Source organism: Phoca vitulina, unplaced genomic scaffold, assembly GCF_004348235.1.
Source record: "Phoca vitulina isolate PV1807 unplaced genomic scaffold, GSC_HSeal_1.0 scaffold46, whole genome shotgun sequence".
NCBI classification, from domain to species: domain Eukaryota; kingdom Metazoa; phylum Chordata; class Mammalia; order Carnivora; family Phocidae; genus Phoca; species Phoca vitulina.
Window position 1 is genome coordinate 8673160 of NW_022589749.1, and position 21233 is coordinate 8694392.

General features: G+C 43.4%; 2 protein-coding genes across 6 annotated transcripts in view; one reads left to right on the forward strand and one right to left on the reverse strand.

Annotated features, from left to right (window-relative positions):
- Positions 1 to 21233, reverse strand: part of IFT81 (intraflagellar transport 81) — a 181372-nt gene that overhangs the window by 130023 nt on the left and 30116 nt on the right. The window lies entirely within an intron of this gene.
- P2RX7 (purinergic receptor P2X 7) overlaps positions 1 to 21233 on the forward strand; it is a 49757-nt gene that overhangs the window by 19360 nt on the left and 9164 nt on the right. The window contains exons 4-12 of the mRNA XM_032431590.1: positions 151 to 223; positions 1293 to 1389; positions 4764 to 4844; positions 5474 to 5603; positions 10118 to 10254; positions 17623 to 17713; positions 19006 to 19071; positions 19159 to 19308; positions 21011 to 21112. Of these exons, the coding sequence (XP_032287481.1) occupies positions 151 to 223; positions 1293 to 1389; positions 4764 to 4844; positions 5474 to 5603; positions 10118 to 10254; positions 17623 to 17713; positions 19006 to 19071; positions 19159 to 19308; positions 21011 to 21112 (927 nt within the window). The remainder of the gene's footprint in view (positions 1 to 150; positions 224 to 1292; positions 1390 to 4763; positions 4845 to 5473; positions 5604 to 10117; positions 10255 to 17622; positions 17714 to 19005; positions 19072 to 19158; positions 19309 to 21010; positions 21113 to 21233) is intronic.

A 21233-nucleotide genomic window follows, 5' to 3' on the forward strand; every position in this document is an offset into this window, starting at 1 on the left:
CCTTGCTCGGCAGGGAGTCTGCTTCTCCCTCTGACCCTCCTCTCTCATGCTCTCTCTCTCTCTCTCAATAAATAAATAAAAATCTTAAAAAAAAAAAAAAAAAGAGACACACATTGCTTACTCCCCACTATCCTGTCCTTCTCCCTGCAGTTTCCCACCCGAAGGACGATCTGTTCCTCTGACAGGGGTTGTAAAAAGGGACGGATGGACCCGCAGAGCAAAGGTATGTTCTGTTTCTTTTCGGGGATCCTGGGGGGTGGGTGGTCTGGTATCTTGGTGACGTTCACAATGCCCTAAAGTTCAAATCTTTAGCCTCTGGCTCTCAGCTGCCTTCTTCCACCCTCACCAGGCCGTGGGAGAGCCTGTGTCTGTCCCATGCCTCTGCTCTGTCCCCAGAGGATTAGCTACTGACTAGCAATGTGATCTAATTCCCCAGTGAGGGCAGCTCCTGAAAACCCCCAGAATAAGCATCTTCAGGGCTCTCATTGACAGGAAAATCAATGCCCCACAGTGTCATCTGTGTATGCTGAGCTTTCCCCCTCGAATTTCCCCAAAGGTTGAGGAGTATGAACTGTAGCCCTAGGGCTCCTGGGGACGGTACCACTATTAACCTACAGAATTTCTGTATCTCTTCTTTTAACTTAAAGACGCATGTGACAATTAAAAAAAAAAATGACCACAAAAAAGATAAAACCATCAGTGGTTATAACACACACACATACACAAAAAAGGCCTATGGATGTTACATTCTGTACCATAAGACGTGTGTGTTTGAGTTGGTATAGAGACCATTCAAACATGACTTACTATTTAACTTGCCCCCTCGGGAATCTGTTAGTGACACTAACGCTCCAGGAAGATGTGTCATGTTCATTCTGTGGCTTTGCACATCCCTGGTCCGTGCTGTACACCCCTAAGGGACTCCAGTGCCCTCCAGTGCCACTTAGAAGCCATGTTCTGGTCCAGGTGTGCCAGGCGAGAGAACACACCCTGCTCAGCTCTTCTCTCAGCATTTTTCTTGCAAAGAAACCAAAATAAACCAACAGCATCCATGGTCTCTCTGTCTTCTCTCTGAATCTTTTTTTTTAAAAAAGCTTACCATCCGATGTGTTCCTTGCTTGGGTTGCCTTATGTAAGTTTGTGGTTCGAATGGGGTTTCGTGGAAACTGAAACTGCTTGGGTTGAAAAGCATAAATAAATAGTCTCTTGCTTGGGTTGAGTTCATGACGCACCCACCGTTTTCACACCTGTGCTTCTCTGGCCTCTTGACCCCACCCGCACCCTCCCACCAGGGATCCAGACCGGAAGGTGTGTAGTGTATAAAGAGAGGCTGAAGACCTGTGAAGTCTCCGCCTGGTGTCCCATCGAGGAGGTGGAAGAGGCCCCCAGGTGAGCTGCGGTGGTGGGGGGGGGGGGGGGCGGAGATGGGATGGCCCTGACCAGTGAGCAGATGAAAAGTCCTGAAAAGTCCTCCCTCTCTCCCCCTCCGTCCCAGGCACACCAGTGGTCTCTGAGAAGGCCATGCTAATTGTTAAAATATTGCAATAATTCTATACGGGCTGGTATATAACTACTACCCTGAGCACCCTTGGGTGCCCCTGGGCCCCTGGCTGTCCCAGCACCTTACAGAGCGTCTCTGGAGCCCTTCTCTAGCACTACAGCAGGTCCCATTCTGACTGGTTGGTGTCCATACTGAGCGATTAAGGATGGGAAGGTGGCAGGAAGGGAGTGAGGAAAGGAAAAAGGAAGAAAGGGGAAGGGAAAGGAAGGAGAGAGGAAGGAGGGGAAAAGAGGGAGCGAGGGAGGGAGAGAAGAGAAGTTTTCTTAAATTAAGTGGTCACAGTGACATACAGATTTGTTGATCCCCTATATTGATTCTTCTCTTTAATACACAATGACAGGCCCAGAAAGCAGAACTTGATGTTAAATCTCAGAAATCACAGGGATTGGTACATTTCAGCAGAAGAATAGAGAGATCTGGATTCAAATTCTGACTCTAACACTTCCTCACTGTGTGACCTTGAGCAAGCGGCTTAACCTCTCTGAGCTTCATTTTCCTTATTTGTAAAATGAGGATAATAGTTGGCCCCACCTCGTGGGCTGTTTTGAGAATTAAATGAGATAATACTTGTTACCTCACAAGCAAAGTGAGCCCCATGCCTAGTTTATAGTAAGTGCTGAATAATGCACACACGCGCACATGCGCGCACACACACACGTGCGCATAGACACACACCCAAAAATGATCTCCCCCTAGAAGTGTGGTGGTTCTAGACCAGCACTGTCCAATGGATCTTTCTGCAATGATGAAAATGTTCTGTACCTGCATTGTCCAATATGGTAGCCACTAGGTACAGTGGCCATTGGGCACTTTAAAATGTGGCTACTACAACTGAGCAACTGAATTTTTAATTTAATTTAAATTCAACTTTAATAGCCACACATGCCTAGGGGATACTATACGGGAGAACACAGCTCTAGATGAATGTGGCTCAAAACCACACCATCAGCATCTTTGGGGCAAAGAGAAGATTGCCCCAAGCTGACTTTTTAGAAGGTCCAGGCAAAGGTTTCCCATGTCAGGGTGGGAAGCGCTCGGCAGGGTCAGCCTGTCCAGCCCTCAATCATTAATGGTACCACCCAGGTTTATTTCTAGGTCAGAGAAGTTTCTTTTTCACGGAAAGAATTGCCCAGGGCTTGAGTGAGCTATCGGCTAACACTCAAGTAGTCCCTGGTTCAAGGAAAGAGTCCTCTTGATTACCTGTAGTTTTCAGTTGCTAACTTATTCATCAGATAAATACTGGGCATCTCCAATGTGCAGGTCCTTGGACTGCAATTCTACATGACCTTGGGCAAGCAACCCCCTGAACTTCAGTTTCCTCATATTTTATGCAAAGGGATTACTAAAATGATTCATTTAATCATTCAGTCAACACATCCGATACCACATAGGAGGTATTAGATATTAATTTTACATGTAACTATGCACAAGAGACTGTGCTAAAAATACAAGCAGACCCAGATAGCGAGCAGGTCTCAAGCCTCTTGCAGGCTAATCAGAGGTAAGACATGTGCACAGAGAACTATAATTCAAGGCAGAAAGTTAAGCGTGTCATAAGAGAGGAATAAAGGACTTTGATCCTTCAAGTTTCAAGTCCTCTTATTCTTAGAATGTTGCCCAGGAAGCATGGGATTTAGGATGTTCTAAAGGTAAACAGTCTGGCATGTCATAGGCATTTGTTATAAATAAGATTTTTTATGCAAATGTCAGAAATACAACTTAAACTGGCTTCAGGAAAAAAGACAATGTTACTATTTTTTTTAATTCCTGTAAATGAGGAGTCCAGAAGCACTATCAGGAAAGGTTTGATCCAGGCTTCAAATAAAAATGATGTCATTAAGATTCTTTTTCTTTCTGTCTTTTCCAACCCCCACCCCCACCCCCACCCCCACCCCAGTTATTCTTTCTTCCATTTTGGTTTTCCTCACACTGTGGTCCAGGGAACTCCGGGTTTACACTGTCTTTACTACTAGCAATCCTAAAGAAAAATGAGTTTTTCTTTTTCCAGTATTTCCTACAAAAACCCTAGAATGTTTTCATTGGCCTAAGTCATATAACAATCTATGAACCAATCACTATAGCCAAGAGGACTGGGTTATTCTGTTTAGCCAGCTCTGGGTCACTTGCCCATCCTGGGAGCTGTAAGGATGGGCAGGAGATGGACTCCTCCCCACCCAACCCTCTGGGCTGAGAGTGGAAGAGACCTAGCTATCCCAAAGGGAGAAAACTGAGGTGGTTCTAACAGAGGGGGAATGGATGCTGGGCAGGCAAAAACTATAGTGTTCTCTATAGTTATATCCTAAATAGAGGCAAAGCTGGGCTCTGGCAATTTTGGAATAAAAAGTAGATCATCTTGGTGCCCCCTTCCAAATACCTCCATCCTTTTCTGGTGTACTCCCATTATATATACCTGCCACCCACTCGGCCTGCCAACAATAAGGTAGCAGCTGTATCTCTTTACCCACAGCCAACTCTCTCCATCTTCAGCAGACTGTCAACTACATAAGGACAAAAACCTTGACTGCCTTGTTCATCACTATATTCCCAATGCCTAGCCCCATGCCCAGCAGAATAAATATTTGTCAAATGAATGAATCTATGGGTTGTCGGTGGACCTTCCTAAAGTCTAGGATTTGGGCTCCTCTCACTCATGGAGAATTTATGCCCCTCAGAGCTTATCAACCTATAACTAATAGAGCTGACTATATGTGTGGCCCTGTGCTAAAGGCCGGGGATGCCAAGATAAGGAAAATCCAAGTCTATTGGGAAAGACACAAACAGAGGTGTGCTGGAGCTGGTTTATACTGACTCTGAGCCAATTATGCTCATCCCTTCCCAACTCCAAGTTCAGTGATACCCACTAATGGCTTGAGATCAGCCATGGTGGGAGTACTTATACCACAGTAATCAGTAAATGCTATATATCAGAGCTTTTCTTCCCCACTGGGGGAAAGAAATGTTAAACATTTACCAGCACATCACCACACATACCTGAACATACAATTACATCAGAGTGTGAGAAGGGTTATAGTAAATGCCATGGGGTCTCAGGAAGAGAGAAATTCTTACTCTTTTTTAGATTTTTAGGAAGGTTTTGCCACTAGACTACATTTCTCTTCACTCATTGCAATGACCCGAGCTAGAAACCAGAAGCCTGTGATCCCACTGCCCCACTGATCCCCATTTCAAATCTCTCTCTCAGGCCCGCGCTCTTGAACAGTGCCGAAAACTTCACTGTGCTCATCAAGAATAACATTGACTTCCCTGGCCACAACTACACCTCGTAAGTGCCCAGAATGTCTAGCTGTTAGCTATCTACTGCTGTGTAATGCATTAGCCAAAATTTAGAAGCTTAACAGCCCATGTTTATTATCTCATACAGTTTCTGTGGGTAAGGAATGTGGGAATGACTTCGCTGGATGGTTCTGATTCAGGGTCTCTCAGGTTGCAGTCAGGCTGTCAGTGGGGACTGCAGTCATCTCTGGCTTGACTGGGGCTAGAATCCTCTTCCAAGCTCACTCACCTAGTTGTCAGCAGGAGGTTCAGTTCCTCACCATATGGACCACCCCTTGGACTGCCTGAGTGTCCTTTAGGAATGGTGTCTGGCTTCCCCCAGGGCAAGTGATCCGAGAGGGACAGACAGCAAGCCAACAATACAGTAAACAAGATGGAAGTCACAGGCTTTTATGACTGAAGCTTGGAAGTGACACACCATCACTTCTGCCACATGCTAGTGGTCACAGACCAACCCAGCACAGGATGGGAGGGGACTACACAAGGGTGTGAATCCCAGGGGCTGAGGATCCCCGGGGCCCCTCATGGAACCCAGCTACCAGCTGGCTCATTGCCATGAAAGAGACGGGTCTCAGTTTTCAAAAACACGTTTGTTTGTTTGTTTCTCGTTGTGTGCAGGAGAAACATCTTGCCAGGTGTAAACATCACCTGTACCTTTCACAAGACTCAGAGTCCACAGTGTCCTATTTTCCGACTAGGAGATATCTTCCAAGAAACAGGAGATAATTTTTCAGATGTGGCAATTCAGGTTGGTGGTGTCTTTGGATGGCGAGGGTGTGATTTGGGGGGTGGAAGATGTCAAATAGCCAAGAGGCCAGGCCCCTGGATCTTAGTTATAGGGCTCCCTTTATTGAGCATTCAGTAAATCCCTGGTTGGTGCCAAGGCCTTTCCCTGCATTTTTACTCCATCGAATCCAACAACAACCCTGTGAGTCACATCCCTGGAGCAATAGTTCCTGAGACTGCTGTAACAACCCACCACGATCTCAGTGGCTTAAAACAACACGCCAGAGGTCTGGAGTCCTTGAGTCAGAAGTCCAAAATCAGTTTCACTGGACCAAAATCAAGATACCACTGGGGCCACGAACCCTCCAGAGGCCCCACAGGAGAATCCATTTCCTGGCCTTTTCCACCTTCTAGAGCTAGACGCTTGTAGCCCCTTCTCCCAGATTCGAAGCCAGCTGCACAGCATCTCGCGTCAGTGGTCACATTGACTTATTCTGTGCCAAGTCTCCCTCTGCCTCCCTCTTATAAAGATACTGGTCTTTTTCAGAGAGAGCATTTATAAAAGGAAACATGTAGGGCCCATTTGGATAATCCAAGATAATCTCCCCATTAAGTTCATCACATCTGCAGTCTCTTTTGCCATATAAGATAATATATCCGAAGATTCCGAGGGTTGGGACCCGGGATTCGGAATACCTTTGGGAGTCATTATTCAGACCACCACACTTGGATTTGTCAGGATTCTTCCAGTTGCACCTTACGGACATCCAACTCAAATAATGTAAGCAAAGAATAAATTAAAAAGCATTTTGGGGGCAAAAGGAAACCAAACTCAACTGGCTTAAGCGAAAAAAAGAACCATGTATTATTAACTCATGTAAAGACACCAGGGGAAATGGACTTTCTAGTACACCCAAGGCACTTTCATACCTCGGGAGTTTTCTTTTCCTTTCTTTTTTAAAAGATTTTATTTATGGGCGCCTGGGTGGCTCAGTTGGTTAAGTGACTGCCTTCGGCTCAGGTCATGATCCTGGAGTCCCTGGATCGAGTCCCGCATCGGGCTCCCTGCTCGGCAGGGAGCCTGCTTCACCCTCTGACCCTCCCCCCTCTCATGTGCTCTCTCTCTCTCATTCTCTCTGTCTTAAATAAATAAATAAAATCTTTAAAAAAAAAAAAAAAAGAAAAAAAAAAAAAAAGATTTTATTTATTTGTTTGTTTTAAAGAGGGAGCACCCCACCTTGGGAGTTTTCTTCTGCTTGTCCCCTCTGCCTGGAACAGTCTTGCCCCAGACATAGCATTAGCTGTCTCCCTCACCTTCTTCCAATATTTGCTCAAATATAAGCTCAGTGAAGCTTTCCCTTACTACTACCTTTAAAATGACAATTTCAGGGCACGTGGGTGGCTCAGTTGGTTAAGCGTCGGACTCTTGATTTCAGCTCAGGTCATGATCTCAGGGTTGTGAGGTCGAGCCCCGCCTCAGGCTCTACACTGGGCATGGAGCCTGCTTAAGTCTCTCTCTCCCTCCCCACTCTCTGAAAAAAATTTTAAAATGACAATTTCAATCTCTACCCCTATCCCAGCATGCTCTATGGCCCTTGCCCGGTTTATTTTTATCCCTGGCACCTAGCACTATCTGACATAGTATATATTTTATATATCCATTTGTTTGTTGTCTGTCTTCCCTGACTAGAAGTTTCATGAGGGCAGGCGTCTTTGGAATCTTTTGTTAATTTCTGTATAATGCTCAGCATAATGGGCACTCAATAAATATTTATTGACTGAATGAAGCATGTGATAGCAGTAGGCATGGCTGCATCCAGGAACTCAAATGATGTCTTTAGGAATCTGACTCCTTTCATCTCTTTGCTGTTTCCTTAATGATGATGTCATTCGTAGGCAGACTGTCCACATGTCAAGGTAAAGCCGCCAAGGTCCTAGGACTGTGCGGTCTGATATGGTAGCCACGAGTCACATGAAGCTATTTAAACTTAAATTAATTGAAATGAAATGAAATATTTATTTCCTTTGTCATACTAGCCACATCTCAAGCACTTAATAGCCACATGTGGCCAGTGACTACTTGATTGCACAGCATGAATATAGAATATTTCCATCACTGCAGAAGATTCTGTTGGACAATGCTGCTGTGGACTGTCACAATCTCTGGCTAGTGGTCCCAACCAATAGAGGACCTCTTTTTTTATGGTTCTGACAAAATGTCTCAGAGAAGACTCTGATTGGTCTATCTTGGGCCACATACCTATTCCTGAACCCGTCATCAGGTCCTTACTGGCCAGGCCTAGACCATCTTGCCATTCTGGGAGCTGGGAGAGAGGACAGTCCCATTCAAACCACTCAGCTGGGATAGATGTTTGCCAAAGAAAATTCCAGGCATTTTTACCAGGAGAACTGGATGCTAAATGACAGAAACATCAGATATTCACAAAAATACGCAGAGTGCTTGGCTTCATGCCAATAAATGACAATTGTGATTAGTCTGTATTTCCCCTTTCTCCAAGTCAGAGTCTGCTTGCTACTCATCTTTTTATCCCTAGCATCTAGCACACTGTCTTGAAATACCATCTTTTGTCGATTCAAAGACATACTTTTTTCACATTTTAATCTTTCTGAAATCAAAAAGTGCTTCCAATGAGGGAGTTTCACAGTTTAATTGACAGCATTTCCTTCTGAGAAAAAGAAAATTACTTGTCTGATAAGCAATGGTGTCTAAGAATCAGTGAAATAAGATAGTCGGTGCTCAAAACATGTTTGTAGGAAGAAAGAAGTACCAAGTAGAGGTAAGAGATTAAGAGATTCCTTAGAAGTTCAGAGAAGAGAAAGATCACCTTGAATTGAGGAGGAGGGGTGACTGAATGGATAAGGAAGGTTTAAGTTGAGTCATGGAGGATGATGAGGATTTAGCTAGAGAGATGGTAGGAGAAATATTTCAATGGGAGAAAAGACAAGGGCTGAGACCTAAAAGTTCAAGTGTACCCAGCAATTCCACTCCTAAGTATATACTCAAGAGAAATGAACCACATGTCCACACAAAAACTCACACATTGTAAGTGTTCACAGCAGCATTATTCATAATAGCCAAAAGGTAGAGACAATCCAAATGTCTATCAAAGGATAAATAGATAAACCAAATGTAGTCTATCCACACAATGGAATATTCTTCCACCATAAAACGGAATGAAGTACTAATATGGGCTACAATATGGGTGAACTTTAAAAATATTATGGTAAGGGGTGCCTGGGTGGCTCATTCAGTTAAGCGTCTGACTCTTGATTTTGGCTCAGGTCATGATCTCAGAGTCCTGGGATTGAGCCCCTCATCAGGCTCTGTGCTTAGCACACAGTCTTCTTGTCCCTCTCCCTCTGCTCCTCCTCTGGCTCTCTCTCTCTCTCAAATAAAGAAAATCTTTAAAAAAATATATTATGGGGGCGCCTGGGTGGCTCACTCGTTAAGTGTCTGCCTTCGGCTCAGGTCATGATCCCAGGGTCCTAGGATGGAGCCCCTCATCGGGCTCCGTGCTTGGCGGGAAGCCTGCTTCTCCCTCTCCCACTCCCACTGCCTGTGTTCCTTCCCTCACTTTGTCTCTCTCTGTCAAATATATAAATAAAATCTTAAAAAAATATATATTATGCTAAGTGGGAGCACGTGGGTGGCTCAGTCAGTTGGGTGTCCTACTATTGATCTCGGCTCAGGTCTTGATCTCAGGGTTGTGAGTTCAGACCCACATTGGGCTCCATGCTGGGCATGGAGCCTACTTAAAAAAATAAATAACTAAAAATAAAAATATTATGCTAAGTAAAAGAAGTCCATCACAAAAGATCACATATTACATTATTTCATTCATATGAAAGAAAGTTCAGAATAAGGCACTCTATAGAGACAGAAAGTAAATTGGTGGTTGCTTAGGGCTGAGAGGAGGGGTGGAAAGGGGCACTGACTAAAAGTTTAGGGGTTTTTTTTTGAGGCAATGAAACTGCTGTAAAATTTATTATGGTGACAGTCACACATATATGTGAATATACTAAAACCTGTTGAATTACACACTTTTATACACTTGTACCAATTGTATGTGAACTATATCTTAATAAAGGTGTTTAAAAAAAAAAGAAATAAAAATGCCAATTCTGTTTAGGGGAAAGTGTAGACAGTGTGAAATAAGAGTTTCTCCAGAGGAGTGCTGGGAGGTAAAGCAGAAAAGATATGTGATGGGGTTCCCTGAATTCCAGTGTAACAAGCTTCAACTTAATCTTTAATGGGGGGGCCATTCAAGGTGTTAGATTATGGATGAGATTTACTGAAAGTTTTATTTTAGGAAAATAAATCTAAGGGTGTGTCCAGATGGGAGGAGGAGCAGGGAGATGCGTTTGCAGCCACTTGTGTGTGTTAGATGGGGCTGCGCTCGTGGCTCTGAAACGTCAATCTGTGTTTCCCTCTAAAAAGAAAACCTCCCTGTGCAGGGAGAGGTCTGGAAGCTGCGTCCCATGTGCAGCAGGACTTAGAGACTGTGTCTTCCCCAGGGAGGAATCATGGGCATTGAGATCTACTGGGACTGCAACTTGGACGGTTGGTTCCATCACTGCCGTCCAAAATACAGTTTCCGTCGCCTTGACGACAAGACCACCAATGAGTCCTCGTACCCTGGCTACAACTTCAGGTAACAGCGCCCAGAAACCTCCAGGCTCCGCTAAATTGCATCCCCAGCAGTCAGTGAGAATTAATTTTGGTTCCCAAGGCAACAAGATGAATGCAAAAAGCTTCCTCTAAGAACTAGGGGTGACTGGATTTTTGTATGAATTTTTTTCTTTTTAATTATTAAAGTGATACACACTCTTTGTAAAACAGAAACAAAATTGGGGAAACAGAGAAGAGCATAGAGAGGAGGATATAAATCACCCATAATTCCTCAACCCTGAGATAATCAAAGATAAGTGGTAAATTTTCCTTCCTTTAACCAATTCTTTCATGAGGCTTCTATGAGAGCAGATCACACTTATAACCTGGTATTCTGTGTTTGTGTGTTTGTTTTGCCATTCCCTGGGTCACTCGGAATTCCTTGTGACCATCACGTTAATGATTCCGCCGTGCAAGCATAATGATAACAAGAGGCACCACTGAGGGTGGGTCTTTTATAAACCAGACCCTTGAAGTCATCACCTCTCCACCTCACATCAACCCTGGAAGGTGGATATTCGTGTTCTCAGGTAGAGCTGAGCCAGGTGAAATGATTTACCCAGGACCCACAGCTAACAGTAGCTCCATAACTCTAACTAACCTAGGTCACTCTGACCCCCAAATCCACACACTTTTCCTTCCATCGAGTGGTTTTCTTGCCCGTTCCTCCATTACTGGACATTTGGGGTGTCTCTAGTTTTTCTATTACAAATAATTCTACACTGCACATTTTGTACATAAATGTTTGAATTCCAGATTGTTTCCTTGGGATACATTTCTAGAAGTAGAATTATTGGATCAAAGGTGATTAACATTTTATCATATGCTTTCAGGTTTTTAAGTTTTTTCCTATGCCTATATTTTTCATTTCTCAGGTTTATATTCAGTTCTTTCTCAAAGCCATCTATTACTGTTTCAGTGAGGTCCGTTCTGACCTTACGGATCCTACTCCTTCTGTCTGTTCTACTATATAACCCCTTTCACCCTGACCCATTATTTGTAGTAACTTGGGTGGGATTTCTTCTTCTGAGGCTTTGAAGTATTTGTTGGTGAGTTTCAGCAGGAAAGGTCTTGTGCAAAGTTCTGTGTGTGCCATGGGATGCGGAGGCATTCCTCTGGGGTGATTATGTAATTTTCTAGTCTGCAGGACTGTATGGCATCTATCAATTATCAATCAGTTTTTGGTTTAATTTCCGGGCACTGAATGTCTTCACTCTGCTGAAAGTATCCTATCCCTGCTCCCTCCCTGGGTAGGGCTCCTGCAGCCTCAGCTCCCTTACACTTCTAGGGTAAGACTCGAGCTCCCCAGATAACAGATCTGGTTGGGGTACTCCTAGGGGACAGACTCCAGACTCCAGACATGACTCCCACTCCCCACTCATCTCTAGCACCTAGAAAATGTCTTTCCTTGTTCTGAGTTCAGTAATACATTGGTATGACTTTAAAAAATATATTTTATCGGGGCGCCTGGGTGGCTCAGCCGTTGAGCATCTGCCTTCGGCTCAGGTCGTGATCCCAGGGTCCTGGAATCGAGCCCCACATCGGGCTCCCTGCTCGGAGGGAAGCCTGCTTCTCCCTCTCCCACTCCCCCTGCTTGTGTTCCTACTCTCGCTAACTCTCTCTCTCTGTCAAATAAATAAATAAAATATTTAAATATATATATATATATATATATATTTTTTTTTTTTTTTTTTTTTATCTTGCACTTCTTTGTATGCGGTGGGAGGTGGTGGGCATCCTGTACTGGCCCTCAGGCTGCCACCTTGATTGGAAGTCTTTTTGGTAAGAACATCTTTAAGACTCCTGATGCCACACTGCTGCCCCCCCTGCAGTCTCGTCTGACTTGTAAGGTTCTTTGTAGTGCACCTTGTATGCTTCTTACTTCTGGACTTCAACCCTGTAAGAGCTGACTAGACTCCTGGTTCATTTTCACCATTGAAACTGGCTGGTGCTGATTTGGGGCTGACCTACTCTACTCTTGTTTTGACCCTCTGCACAGTTCACGCCTCTGCTTCTGACTTTTCCCCGGTAGTGATCCTGTGCCATCCTAACTTCATTTCCATGTTACCTCCTATGTCCGGATCATTTCTTCAGCCTGTTGCTACAACTCTGCCCCAGCACTAACTCGGCCCTTAAGTTTGAGGTTCCACGACCTCTCATTGCTTGTAGGTACCAGATAGGTTTCGGTGATTGTTATTGTGGCTGATCCTTTTGTGCCATTTGGTTCCAGACACAAAGTAGGCTTATGCTGTTCCCTTTTCAAAAAAAGTTGCCAACTACATCCCTAGAATAATGGCTATACAATCATTTTGCCTATGAAGCCATTAGGAAATTGATATTGGCGCTCCTTATTTATTCGTCCATCAAATATATAGCAATGAAAAAAAATATTGTTGTGCCAATGGGTATATATTGGTAAACAAAATGGACAAAGTTACTACTTAGCTTATATTTTAGTAGCACATGAATATAAGTCATTATAACATATAAGACAAGAATATAAGTAAATTAAGAACTCCAATAAGGCAACATCGTTAGTCTTCAGGGAAATGTAAATTTAAACCACAATGAGAAACACCTACAAATACCCCCCAGAATAGGTAAAAATTTTTAAAAGGCTGGCAGTTCCAAATGCTGACAAGGTGGAAAAGCAACTGGAACTCTCCTAGTTCCCTGGTGGGAGTGTAAGATGGCACAACCACATTAGAGAACTGTTGGGAAGTTTCTTATAAAGTTAAACATACATCTATCCTCTAATCCAGAAACCCCACTCTGAGGTAAAGAAAGGAAACACAGGTCCACCCAAAGATTTGTACATGAATGTTCACAACAGCCTTCGTCATCATTACCAAAACCCAGAAACAACCTAAATGTCCAACAGGTGATTGGAGAAATAAATTGGGGTATATTTATACAATAAAGCACTAGTTAGTATAAATGAAGAAGGAACAAACTACTTGCACAAGCAACAACATAGAGGAATCCCACCAACATTATGTTGAGTGAAAGGAGCTAGATCGAAACGAGCCATACTGTATGATGCCATTTATATGAAGTACAAGAACAGGCAAAACAACTTTTCTATGATGATAAACGGCAACAGTGGGTGCTGCTCTGGAGAGTGGGGGATGGGGGAGGCCAAATAGGAACTGATTGGAAAGGAGACCAGGAGAGTTTTCTGAGGCAATGGAATGTTCTAGATCTTGATAGGGTTAAAGTTATACAGTGTATTCATTTGTCAAAACTCATTGAACTCAACTCTTAGGACTTGTGTGCCTTATTATATGTAAACTATACCTCAATAGAGCAAACAACTCCAATAAGACCATTTCAGATGATGATAAATGCTGGGAAGAAAATCAAACAAGATACTGTACTGCAGGGTTGGGGCAGAGCAGAGGGGTAGAAGTGGGGGAAGCGACTAGAGAAGGCCTCTCCAAGCACAGGGTAGGACCCCTGCAGATATCGTGTGCTTTCCTAGTTAGGAAGAGAAACTGCACAGACAGGAGCTCATGTTAGGGGGATAGCCTTGCAGAACTCTGTAGCCTCTCTGAATACCTTTAGCATTAACAGTGTAGACCAGTGTTTCTCAAAGTGCAACGCCCAGCATCAGCATCACGTGTTGGGAACGTGTTAGAAATGCACATTCGCAGGCTCTGCCCTGGACCTACTGAATCAGACACCCTGGGGATTGTCTTCATAAGCCCTCTAGGTGAGAGCCTCTCAGGTGTGAGAACCACCGATCTAGAACCTCCATACTCAAAGTGTAGTCCTGGAACCAGCAGCCTGGTCTCACCTGGGAGCTTGTTATAATGCAGAATCTCAGGCCCCACTCGATGAACTGAATCGAAATCTGCACTGTAACAAGATTCCCAGAAGATTCATGTGCACGTTGAAGTTTGAGAAGCACTAGTCTAGACTAGATCATCTAGCACCCCAAACATACTTTCTTAGTCAGCCTTCAGCTGACTACATGTTGTCTCTACAACCAGGTTGCCGGTTTCCTGGGGGAGTGAATAAAACAAGGCGTCTACTTAATCTGTACATGCAAGTGTAGGCAAAAGTGCACATGTGCGTGCACACATACACATTCACTGCTTCCTAACACTTCTGCTCGCATTCCTACTGACTTCTGGAGGGGATCTGCTCAAGCAAATGGGTCTCTACATTTTACCCAAAGCAGCATCATAAACTGGCAGGCCGCCTTCAACTGTGTCTTTATTTTTGTTTACTTGTCTTTTGCCTATACAATGTTTTGAAAGTTGAGACATTCTACATAAAAATCTGGACTTCTTACTTTTCTCGAAAAATTTAACTATTTGGGAAAAAAAAAACAACTAAACCATTTGACAACTCAGGGTTCATATCCCACATAGCACCACTCTGCTGGAGGTGTCAGTGGTTCCCTTTATAAAAGGTATGTGGGTTTGTTTGTTTGCTACAGTCCCCACCACTCCCTATTGCCTTATACCTGGCCTGCATCACTCATTTCTGTCACCTGCCTGGCCCATGTTGGCATTTGAGTTTGAGACCCTTGACTAAAGGCCAGCTGAGATCAAGACGTAAGATGCTTTTCGCCTCCTCTGGGTCAGTGGGGTTTCATCCAGGGCCCTGAAAGCAGCTCCTAGTTGAGGTAACATTTTGATATCCCCTGATGCTCTATTGAACAGACTTATGGCCATTAGCAAGAAGAGACAATTGGATCAGTGGTCCCCTAACTGCCTTTGCAGGCTGGTTTTTTGGTTGTTTTTTTTTAAGCAGTCTGCAGAAGTATGCAGGGCAATGTCTCAAACAGATGTTAGCAAATGTCCTTTGAGTCGCTGAGGTAAGCCTAAGAACATTGGCTCCTGGAGAGATCTGAGCTTTCTGAAGAACTGAGGTGGTTAGGATATTAATATTCTTTTAGAACAACATGTTAGAGCATTTGTTGTCTGGGATGAGCACCAGAAGAAATCTTTGGCCAGAAATAAACTGTCAAGTTCTGATGGATAACCGGACAGGTTATTTTCAAACAGCCACACACACACAAAAAAAGGAAGGGAATTACAGGTTATATGAGTTTTATGAAAAAATAGAACTTCCTAAAACATAGGAAGTTGAAGAAGCTGATCATGTTACAGAATTTTGTCCTTTACCAAAGATCCACGACAAAAGGTCCGTATTCGGTAAACATGTGATTGCGTTTATTTACAGCACGTATAAAGCAGGGCAGGCCCCCACTGCATGCCTGATGCACTTCTCTGGTTCAGAGTGGGCCTATGCCTGTGTCAGTTTCCTGTGCCTGCTGTAACAAATGACCATGAACTTGGTGGCTTAAAACAACAGAAGTGTATTCTCTCACAGTTCTAGAGGCCGGAAGTCTAAAATCAAGGAGTCAGCAGGGACACACTCTCTGAAGTCTCTAGGGGAGGATCCTTCCTTGCCTCTCCCAGCTTCCCGTGGCTCCCCGTGTTCCTTGACTTGAAGCTGCATCGCTCCAATGTCTTGCCTCCATCCTTATGTGGGCTTCTCTTCTGTGTTTGTTTCAACTCTCTTCTCCTTTCTCTCATAAAGACACAAGTCACTGGATCCACCCTAAATCCAGGATGATCTCATCTTGAGATCCTTCATCTCATCTGCAAAGACCCTATTCCAAATAAGGTCACATTCACAGGTACAGGGGTTAGGCACTTGGACCTACCTTCTTGGGGGGTGGGGGGGGCATTATTCAAACCGTTACAGTGTGCAAAAAAACCATTCTGCTCAGGGCCTAGTGTTTCTCAGAGTGTAGACCACTAGCCACGCACACCAGATCCACATGGCACCTTTCCAGAAACATCTCAGACCTTCTGAAACCACCCTCTGGGAGGTGAGGCCCAGGAATCGACCTTTGAACACACTTCCCAAGTGATTCTTATCCTTAGTTCAAGAACCACTGTCCCAAGACCCTTTGCTTTGCGTATTAAAAAATAAATCACTCAGTAGAGCAGCACAAGAAAGAACTGTCATGGAATGAGAACAATCAGAAGCAAAGAAATCAAAACCCCTCTGGCCAGAAATAGGTGTTGAAGCACCTAAGAATATCTAACTGATCTCAACATCACATTTTGACAGTTAAAAAAAATAGGAGTTTCAAATACTCCATACTGGATTCTGGCAGAGCATCTATCTTCTGTTTTCTTCTCTCTCCACACCTGTAAATAGATTGTGAATTAGTAACTCAGAAAGAAAGTATCTTACCTAAAAACAACCTCCAAAAGGTGGTTCACGGGGAGGGACAGATTGAAAAATTTTGCGAGGTGTGTGGTTTAAGCCTTCCTAATTATCCATGAAAACAAAACATTCCGCTTTTCCTGACTGTAACACTGGTGAGAGCTGCGTATTTGGGGCGATTATGATTTGTGCCCCAGTCTTAATTTATAAAGGTGGCTGAGTACTGACATAGAGAGGTCACTGATACTGAAAGGACTTTATTACTTACATTTTCCAAGAGGAGGGGCACACCATGCCACACAGGGCCATAGGGGAAGCACTGGGTTTGGTCAGGAGATGGAAGGATCAAGGGGAAAGCATGGCCCAGAACCTTCATCGTATTTTCCATGGGACAGGCAAGGCAGGGCAGGGCAACAGCCTAGGGTTGGCCTGCTTGAGTAAGGTGGGCAGGCTCTGGGTTACAGGCGCATTCTCTAGCTGTGGGTATCTGGCCCTGGGTGACTTTGACCCTGGGTAACCTGGCGCAGGGGGAATATTGGCTCGTGTGTTAGGGTGAGTGAGAGGGGGTGGTTGGGGATATGGATTCAAGATTGGTCAGAGGGTCTGTAACATGATTTTCAGGCGCTCGCAAAAGCCAGATCACAGGGAAGATGTAAACAATGGTGGCTGTTGGTTTGGCCCTGTGATAACAGATGCAAATAGACAAATACAGAATCTAAGAAAATGCAATTAGAACAGATTGCTTGAGGGGCACCTAGCCCCAATCCAGCCATTAGTATCTAGGATCCCCACCCCACTTTGTTCTAGAAGCCAAACTCCCTTAAGAAATAATTGGATTTGCTTGAAACTATTTTTTTTAATTTGTCTGCTTGTTGTTAATACTGTATTAGTTAAAAATTGTTCACTTTAATCTTAAATGGAAAGCAGATTTTGTATCACTCTGTGATGGTAGAAGAAGAGGAGGCAACGTGGGAAGTGGTGCTTTGGTTCCAAGAGAGTAATTTGTGGGTTTGGATTATGTTCTTCCCTCTGCCAACTGCAGCAGAGCTAGAAGATGAACAAGGAAGACTAGCTCGGCTCCTGTTTTGGGTTTTCCTTTCATGAAATACCAGCACGTTCATACAGATCTTTATAAACATGGATCCTTCTCCTCCTACAGATACGCCAAGTACTATAAGGAAAACAACGTTGAAAAACGGACTCTGATAAAAGTCTTTGGGATCCGTTTTGACATTCTGGTTTTTGGCACCGTAAGTCTCTGCTCCCAGTCACTGGCACCCCCATTCCTGGGACTGGGGTCCTAATTACTGCTGTAGTGCCTCAAGGGGTGAATGTTTCGGTCATAGTCAATAGCTGGCACCGTGCATCTTGCATGTGGGTAAGAGGGGGAAGGAATGTCCTTGGGGTCCTGTCCACGATGAAGTCATCTGATGACTACAAGAGCGGGATTGGGAAGAAAACTGAATATTCAACTTTAAAAATATTCTGATGCTTAAAAAGAGAGAGGGAAAGAAAGAAATCCTTTTTGCAAAATACTTTGTAAGTAACAGAAGCCAACTCAAATTGGCTTAGGGAAAAAAAATTTTTTTTTAAAATCTCACATAGCTGAAAAATCCAGGGGCAGTTTTCAGGCTTCAGGCATGGCTGGATCCAGATGTTCAAACAACATCCTTAGGAATCTGCCTCCCTCCATTTCTTGTATCTGTTCTCCTCTGTTCTGGCATCATCCTCAGTTGGCCATGTCTACATGGTGGTTTCTGGCAGCTCCTTATATCTTACCGGTCCAGCAGTCTCAATAAAAAGAGAATATCTCTTTGCTAAAAGGTTCAGCAAAGGATTCACGCAGATGCCTTTGGCTCTGACTGGCCCAATATGGGCCACGTGCCCTGTGCTGAACTAATCACTATGTTTAGGTCACACCATACTCTCAGTGGCTGGTCTTGGACCTGCCCTGAACCAGCCCCTTCCCCTCAAACTATATGGACCAAGTATGGACAGAGATGGTTCTCCAAAGGAAAACCAGGGTGTTGTCTCCATAAGAAGGAGGGAGGGGATACTGGGCATGCAAAACTCCATAGATGCCCACAACGCCTTGTCCAAAACTGTATTATTTATGTTATATGTTATGTCATATGGTGGTAAGCAACACAAGAGTCAATGGGATAGAAGCTGAGAGAATGGAAAGATCATTGAGAAGAAAAACCACGAGGACACCTAAGGGAAGAGTGTGCAGACATTCCTTCCCTCTGCTTCCAAGGTAATCTCAAACCACTTTTAGGGAAAACTTGTCTGAAGCCCTCACCTTGTATGGAAAAACAACAAACTCAGTGTGTGGGTTCCAGTGCTTCTTTGTTTAAAACAGTCATGTTTTCGAGCGCATCCCAGAAGGCAGGAACAGGATGAACCGGAATCCTATTTTCAGTCTGCAGTCTCTGTTGCCGTGAACATAGACTCCCTCCTCTGCTGGAGCTGACAATTACATGGTAGAGCAAAAGAGCATTGCTCTGAATGTCAACCAAGTCACCTTCCCATTTGTTTTCAGGGAGGAAAATTTAACATTACCCAGTTGGTCGTGTACGTTGGCTCAGTCATCTCCTACTTTGGTTTGGTAAGGGATTCTCTTTCCCATACTTTAGGAAAGTGATTTGGCAAAAAGAAATCTCACTAACATGGCACCGATCTGGGTTTTCCCCAGGCCGCTGTGTTCATCGACTTCCTCATCAACACTTACTCAAGTAAATGCTGTCGATCCCGCATTTATCCCTGTTGCAAGTGGTGTAGATACTGTGCAGTCAATGAATACTACTACAGGAAGAAGTATGAGCCCATTGTGGAGCCAAAGCCGGTAAGGCTCACTGCATCAGTAGGTGCCAAAATACCCAGAGAGTCGGTCAGGTCACTGAGAAACATGCAAAAATAAGGCCCAAATCACAGGTGTAATCCCATAGTGGACAAGTCTCTGGACTCTACCCTGATCCACCATCTCTCAGATGAATCCTTTGGTCTTAGGGAAGAATAGAAACAAAAATGAAGAGGCAAGATAGAGGGAGAACAAATGTTTATGTTCTAGGACTTGGCAATTTTGTCAGATTTATTAAATTGGTACAGCCAAAAAAAATAGTATAGTGACTTTGGAGAACAATTTGGCAGTATCTAATAACATTTAGATGGGACATACTTTACAGCCTGGCATTTCCACTTCTCCATACCTACCCTTAAGAAAGAGCATCTACCCAAATGTCCAACAGGTGGATGGTGAAAGAAACTATGACCAGTGCATAGCAAAGAGCACCAGGCACCAGTTCAAAAGAATACATGGATAATAATAAGAACAAACATTTCTATAGAACTTCAAAGTGCTTTATATATATTAATTCATAGAATCTTCACACAACCCTATAAATAGGTGCTACTGTCATCTTTCTAAAGATGAGGAAATTGAGGTGCAGGAGGGTTAAATAATTTGCCAAAAGTCACACAGCTAGTAGGGGGGGAGCTGGAATTCCAACTCAGGCAGGCTGGCTTCAGAATTCATCTTCATAACCACTATGTTATGGGTACTGGCCTGAGCAAATATCCAGAACGTGTTGTTGAAAGGAAAAAAAACAAACTATAGGACAACATATATGGTACGATATATAGGTTAAAAGACAACTACACGTATGATATGAACTCATCCCATGTATTTTCTACATGTATATTATATGTGTGCTTATATATAATCATACAAATAACATGCATACATTCTATATATTTTATATATGCTCTATATAGTTTCTACATTTATTATACACATGCATGAAGGTGTATAGGGAGGATAATATATGTCTACAAAAAGGTACACACAAAAGTGACAACAGTGATTCCTTCTACAAAGGAACCTAGGATGGGGGACGAGTCAAACGGAATTTGAGCTCATCTGTATTGTTTTGATTTGTTTAATTAGGCTTCTACTAAGCAGGTCCCCTACACTTGATTCCATGATTTCCCCCAATCAAGGAGAAACCTCCAGTACTTCAAACAACAAAGAGGGTCTTTGTCTTTCCCTCATAAGAACATTACTGTCCTTTCCCAGCAGCTGAAGACACGATTCACTGGCCACTGTACATGTATTATACAATTTGAAATGAAAGTTCATTTTTGCAACTAAAAATAATTACCATTTCATAGCTCAAGATAGGATGAAAGTCAGCAAAAATATAAATAATTTAAGTTGCAACAGTAAAATTTTCGGGATATTCAATCTAGAGTAACTGAAATTGAGGGAACACAAAGGACTTTTACAGAGCACGTGGGAGACCTAAAGTCATCAGGCAGTAAGCTGTGGAGACTCTGAAGTCCACATATTAAGGTGCATAGGGTCTCACTGCTGATTTACCTTTGGACTCAGAAATCATTCATTCTTGGCTAGCAAGAGTTTTTGGTCAGCTTCTAACAGTTTGTCATTTGGTAAATAGGAATAACACTTGCCTTTAGATATGTTCAGGTACGTGATTGTTGATAATTCTGTACAAAAATGGGTAAAATTTTTAACCCTCTTTTCCTAGACATTAAAATACGTGTCCTTTGTGGATGAATCCCATATTAGGATGGTGGACCAGGAGCTACTTGAAGAAAGTCTGCAAAATGTCGAAGGTGAAAAAGTCCCAGTAAGTTAAAACATTTAGTCTTTTTTTTTTTTTTTTAAGAAAAGTTACTATTAAATAAAAATATAGCAGGGCACCTGGGTGGCTCAGTCAGTTAAGCATCTGCCTTTGGCTCAGGTCATGA